General features: G+C 25.5%; 1 protein-coding gene across 1 annotated transcript; it reads right to left on the reverse strand.

Annotated features, from left to right (window-relative positions):
- Positions 1–1,131: 1,131 nt before the first annotated feature.
- On the reverse strand, positions 1,132–3,329 carry LOC145847010 (uncharacterized). The gene is made up of 2 exons (XM_082953486.1): positions 3,202–3,329; positions 1,132–2,000 (listed from the first exon to the last, which is right to left on the reverse strand). Exons 1-2 carry the CDS (start codon positions 3,300–3,302, stop codon positions 1,382–1,384), a joined length of 720 nt encoding a protein of 239 aa, XP_082809612.1. The 5' UTR covers positions 3,303–3,329; the 3' UTR covers positions 1,132–1,381.
- Positions 3,330–6,768: the final 3,439 nt, after the last annotated feature.

Genomic DNA, 6,768 nt, shown 5'->3' on the forward strand with positions numbered 1-6,768 from the left:
AATTTTATAAACAGTTTTGATTATAAATAAATGCATACCAACATCTTTGCAAATAGATCTAAAATTAATCAAATTCTAATTAAAATTTTGAAACAGCAAGCTTAGCTATTTTTACAATATATTTAATCATAAAGTTGATTTAAAACTGTCATCCTCCCCCTATGACTTGAGGACAACTGAAAATTTAAAAACACCCACCTAAATTTGAAAAAAATCTTTTTTAATGCTGATGTTAACCAATAGAGCTAAACTTCTTAGTACTACACTAGTTCTGATTCAAATGTTAAAAAATATGCACATTTTTAAATGGTTATCAGTGATTTAACGTGACTATCGTTGTGATCATTAAATTTTTTTCATAACTTGAATAAAATTTATATAGTATTAGATAATCGATTCAATTTTCTTTTACACTTAACATTTCTTACTAATTATTAATTTTTATTAAAGTATTTAATTGTTGAGGGTATATTTTATATTAATTAACGTACTTATTAAAAAACAGATATATTTTTTAACTCTTTAGAAAATTTTACTGCTTACTTAAACTCAAGTTATTTTAACTCTTAGAAAATTTATTATTGTCAAGAACTTTTTCTCTACTCCTCTGTAAAATATTCGTAAGCTCTCATGAAAATAAAAAGTAGCTTTAACTTTTATTATTAGATTTTTTTTTAATAAGCATTATAAGTTTTGTAACATAAAAAAATCCATTATTTTCTTCTACTTTGCTAACAAAAATTAAAAATAAAAGTATGCAAAAATATTTTTATAAATATTTATTTCACTATTATAAATATATTTTCTTCTGTAACATTATTTTTCTGTTTTTGTCATTTAAGACAATTTTTTTTTCAAAAGTAATAATGGGCAGATATGATTACAGTTCAACTTCTTTACAAAAAAATTAATTTTTGGTAAGTTTTATGATTATGACTATATATTGCTATTTAAACCGAGTTTTAAACTAAGTTATACCAATGGTTAATGTTAACAGCAATAAACTATTCTTGTTTTTATAATTCTTTATATTTTATTAAAAGTCAATTAATTTATTCGATCTTTTAAAGCAATTACATTTAATAGTGTAATTAGAGTTTAAAATATTTGATTTATTCTACAGATATTGCGAAAAAAAATTATCAACAAAATAAATACTTTAAGTTAAATTAGCTGTGTAAAATAAGCTGTGTCGTCTATTTTCTAAAACATATTTATTTACGTCAAGGTTTAAATACTTTTTGCTTTAAAAAATAAGTACAACTTTTAACTAATGCTTCATTCATAAAAAAACATGAAAAGGGCAGTATATCGTGCAAGATAAAAATGGTATTAACACAAAATTAAAAAATCGAAGCCAAAAAGTCTCCTTCTACTTAAACTAGCTTGTAGCAAAATTAATTTTTCTCATTACAAGCTGATTCTGTTGTTGAGAGTTCTCGTCATCAGCTATAGATTTCGGAATGCATTCTTCGCTTTCATCACTTGTTTTTGCTTCACTGGCAGTGTTAGGCCTTTCTAGAGAACCTTTCTCACAATCAAACTCAAGTTTCAAGCTGCTCAAGAAACTCGCGATTTTAGCATCCCCACTCGACCTCTTCTCCCCGCACGCCGTCTTCGCCTGGCTCCTGATGACCTCCAGCATCTTCAGCTGCTTCTCGTTGACGCCCACTTGCGGCAGCGAGTGCGATCGGGAAGAGTAGCGTCCCTGGATGCGCAAGAGCCTGCGCTCCAAGTTGGCCTTCTCGGCGTCGATCCGCCTCGTTCCCCGCTGCTCGTGCCGCCTCATCTGCCGTTCGATGTCCTCGATGGAGGCCAGCCCCTTGCTGATGTCGTTGTCGGTTTTGACGGCACGGACGCGGTCGCGCATCAGCGAGGAGTCGAAGCCGGTAAGGCGACGGATGCGGGTGCGGGAAGAGAGGGCGGAGGTGAGGCGCGGGTCGTCGAGCGACACCGTGTGGTCGGTGAGGAAGATGTCCTCAGCCACCGGATGCTTCCCGCTGTTGTTATTGTTTGTTATTAATTTGTTGTTACATAAATTACTTCACACTTTTAAGAAAACTAAGTAAGTTTATTTTTTGTAGAGTACTTTTGAAGGCTGACTATGAAGTTGTTTTTATTGATTTTTTACTTTTTAAGTAACTAAAAAAATATTTATATAATCTAAGTTTTTAGATATTTAGAGTTTTAGAAAAATAAAACTAGTGAAAAATTAAAAAAGTCGGTAGTAGTGTTTTTATGTAACTAATGTACACAGGTTCTATAAAAACTAAAAGAAAAATTAATTTATATGACGGTAAGTTAGTAGTAATACTTATTAAAACAGCTACCTGAAGTTTGTTTAGTAAAACTTTGTTAATAAAAAAATAGCTTAAGTAATTGAGCATGTTGAACAATTTTTCCAAAACTCCTATATATTTTTGATCTTTTTTGTTCAAAAATTTACAAAAAAAACTTTTAGTGTTATGAAAATAAAGTTTATAACTTGAGAAAAACATTGTGTATGCAAATGTTGTAACAAACACACACAACTTTTGTCTTGAATCGATGGTGATTTTATAAGTTTTTTTGTCATAAGCTACAATAAAAACTCGCTAATAAAGAATATATTATATTTAATTGGTATATACTAACAAGAAATATTGAAATATCTCTGTTCAAGAACAGGGTTGGATGACAAAGCATAAAAGTTATTTTATTGATAAGGCTCGCCGAAATTTTGTTTAATGTTAGGCAAAGCAATTACTTAAGTTTTGTATACTGAAGCTATTCAAATTAATGTCAAAGCGTTTGCTCTCTTTGTTATTTAAAGCGGAGACTAACAAGGCTATGTTTAAAAAAAAATCTTTAAACTTTTCTTCTTTAGTCTTTAGTCATACATTAAAATACTTTGTAATAACTGTAATTAATTAAATTCTATAGTTTTAACTTAAAAAAAACTATGTTAAATTTTTAACTGTTAATCAATAAAGTTGTAGACTTTATAAGATATTGTAAGCAAATTTTCTAGAACATTTGAAGGTATTCATATGAAGTGTATTAGCTGATTTCAATATTATAATACAAAAGTAAAAGTTCAAAGTAACAATATCTGTGAAGTTTTTTATGCATGACATAGAATTTAAATATTAAGATTTAAAAGATTTTGAAACAAAATAACTTTGCTAAAATAATATACATCTTTAGACTACTTAGAATCACCTGAACCGCTTTGTAATGTCCTTTTTTTCATTACGATCAGACTCTTTGCTTGAAGATGAACTAGAGGATGCAGGACTCTGTCGTCTATGTTTTGCTGACATATTACTTAGATTAAATTAAAAAAAAAACCTATTGGAGAAAAATTGATAAATTTTAAACAAGTTTAAAATGTAGATTAGAAAATTAATGACAACTAAAATGAAAAATATAGCGTAGCTGCTTTTTATTATGCATAATCGTATAAACTAGATACTATAATCTATCATTAGTGTACATTCAGAGAAAATTTTTAACTTTAAAAGAATCAAATAAACCTATTTTAGTTGGAATAAGAAATTTATTTATAAAATTAATAATTTTGTCCGTATCAAGACTAGTCAAATTTACTTTGCGTGTATAAACTTGTGTACAAATACATATATAAATAAAGAAAACAAAAAGTTCAAATAAAACAACTTGTACTAGTTATTTGCTTATCAAAAGTAAATATTTAGAAAATATTTTTTGTTATGTAAACTAAAGGTTTTGTTTTGTGTTACCGAGGAAACTAAAAAAAATTATTTAGGTTAAAAAATTAAATGGGTAAATTTTATGAGTAAAATAAAAAAACAAAAGTTATTTATAGTTACTTTAGACTTAATCTGATCGAAATTTAAACTGAGCAAAGTAAAACTTAACACATTACTAACAAAGTTTTACTTTTAGATATTTATTTACATTTAGTTGAAACATAAAAAAAGCTAAAAATTAATAACTAAAACTAATTAAAATACTACGAAACTTTCTTAAGGGTTTTAAAACAAACTTTGAAATAGTAAAACTAATAAAGTATAATAAAAAATCTCTAAAATATAACATTTTCTCAAAATCCTCAATAGTTTTCTTTTTTATTTCAAGCTAAATTTTGAATTTTATGTAATAAACAAAAAATATTAGGTATTAGTCTAGAATACTTAAATTTTGCTTGAAGTTCATATTATCGAGTTAAGCTGTCTATCAAAACTTTCTCTAAATACTTTGCTAATTCCTTGTATAAACACACTGCACCCTTAAAATAAAGAAAAAGCAAAGTATGACGTAAAAGAGTATTTTATTTTTATTTTCTTTTGTTCTTTATACATTATGATGACACTTGTATTTTTTCGGCTTTTGTTCGGTAATTGTTTAAGTTTCTAAAAAAATACACTTACTTAACAGCCGAAAATCGAATACACTTATTTTTAATTTATTATGCTTATTTAAATTTAGAAGGATCATATCTCATATGTATACAATTCTTGAACTAAAAAAAAATTATAATATGAAAAAAGTTGTGAATTTTAATAAAGTAATTTACTATCATTTATTTGATTTGAAAATGAATCACGTAATACAAAAGTTGATCAGTAACATTTTCAATGAATAAAAATTATATTTATAGTTCCCTTAATTTCGATTTTTTTTCTCGCTTATAATTGCTTGAGCATAATATTTAAGACATTCTGATTTTTTCCACTGTTCTTATAAGCTATGCTTATATGTCTAGAGCTCATAATAAGACTAAGTTGTTATGAATAAATTTTGTTAATTTTATATATACATTAAGAACAAAATTCTCTTTAAAACAGTCTTAACATCATTATAAAAGTCTCGCTCTAATCGTGCTTTGATGAAGAAAAAAAGTCTTGACATACCTTATTTAATTTTGGACGTAAATGTAAACAACTGGCAAAAATAATTTCATAACAACAATGACTTTAAGCTTTTCTACCACCCGGGTTTTTTATAGAATAAAAACTTTGTGCTGCTCTTGAACTTTAAAATTCTCATTGACAAAACGTAGAAGTTAACGACCATGTTCTATTGTGCGCAAATAGTCTAAACAAACAACTTAAACATTTACAATTGCTTCTTTTCAACAGAATGCGGTTGCTTCAAAGATTTTGTTTCTGATAAACGAAATTATAAAAACTGAACAATTTATAATTCACATGTTAAATAGAATTTATATGACCTGAAAAAACTTAATATGATAGAACAAAGCATTTGTTGTTAAACTATTGTTTTTATCGAAAAGTTTTATAAAAAACGTTCATAAATTTTACTATTTGTTTTGAAATAATATTCTAAAAGTATTTAAGCATGTTAATATTACTACATAAGAAACACATAAGGTAAAGTTAAAACTTGAATATACAGCTACCACAACGTTATAAAACACAAAATATTGGTAACAATATATATAAAAGTATACTTTTAAACATGTGTTAAAAATAAAACTAACAGTCGAGTAGCTACTTGATAAATCAATTGTTAATCCTCTATGGTTTACTGAAGTGCATTTAAGTCATTTGAGTACTTTCATTAGATTAATTAGTCTAAATCGTAAATATTGTTTAATAACAGTTTAAGTGGTTTACTAATTAATAATCATAACTTCATTCATAAATATTATTTTTAAATGAACCTTATTAAGTTTAAATAACTTAAAAAGTTAGAAGAGGTTTTCTAAGTTTCCTGGTAAAAACAAATCTCTAAGATTTTTTACAAAATAGTTGCTTATAATATTTAGAAAATTACATCAGTTTCATAGTTAAGTAATTTAAAAGCTACAGAAACATTTAAACTAGTTTTATGTTTTCATTGAAACAAATAGTAGTTATGACAATGTTATAGAAGCTTTTTACATTTCTATACAATGGAAAAACCATTTTAAGATTTCTATAGATATTTTTAGCTTAATATTTAGTTAAAGAGCTCTTATAAAAACAAACGAAACGTATATACAATAATACTTAAAACTAATTTATACTATTAATAGTTTATACTTTACTATAATTTTTACTAAATTAGATTCTTATGTTGTAAAAACTTAAGCAATACATTTAAAAGCCATGTTGACAAGCAAATAATTTTTTTTAGTTTATGTTTCTAAAATATTTTGATTTTATTATAGACTGTTGTTTAGTTATATAAATACCCTTATTTTCCGATAAAACGGTAGATGATTCAGTATAATATAAAAAATGTATTTTTAGTGCTATTTAAGGATTTTTAGTTTACAGTTTATAACCTAGTTTACTTCATATATAAGTATATTTTTAGAAAAAAACTCTTGAATACATTTAGCTATTTTAATGTTAATTTAAATAAGATTTTAGATTCAAAATAAAGTAAAAATTCATAGATGCTATGAAACTACTCAACCACATCATAAAATTGTCAACCGTTTTTTATTGTTTAAGCGTTTTCAAAACCAAACTAAAAAAATATATTTTAATCTAAGTTAAGTCTTAGTATAAAATAAAACAATTTTTTTACTAATACTTCTTAAATTTTGCTTTAATATGGTTTGTTTTTTTAATAAACTGTTTAGTTGTGTTAAGTTATGCTTTAAATATATTTTTATTAAATATCTAAATCAAAATGTTTAACTTGTTAGGAAAAAAAAAAAGAAAATTTACTATTAAAGTACTAAAAATATTAAAGCTATCTTCAAGATAGTATCGCTATTAAACGTTCTTAAAAAAAGACTTTAGATAAAAAATGTAAACTAGTATAGTATTTAATGGATAAATAATGTAACAA

The sequence above is a fragment of the Thalia democratica genome, chromosome 1 (genome assembly GCF_965202585.1).
Source record: "Thalia democratica chromosome 1, ktThaDemo2.hap1.1, whole genome shotgun sequence".
Classification (NCBI taxonomy): domain Eukaryota; kingdom Metazoa; phylum Chordata; class Thaliacea; order Salpida; family Salpidae; genus Thalia; species Thalia democratica.

Bases quoted from the DNA above. Each gene is read 5' to 3' on its own strand.
- LOC145847010 (XM_082953486.1), bottom strand. From the start codon at position 3,302: ATGTCAGCAAAACATAGACGACAGAGTCCTGCATCCTCTAGTTCATCT. The intron at 2,001-3,201 runs GTGATTCTAAGT...CAATAACAACAG, and splicing joins GACATTACAAAGCGGTTCAG to CGGGAAGCATCCGGTGGCTG.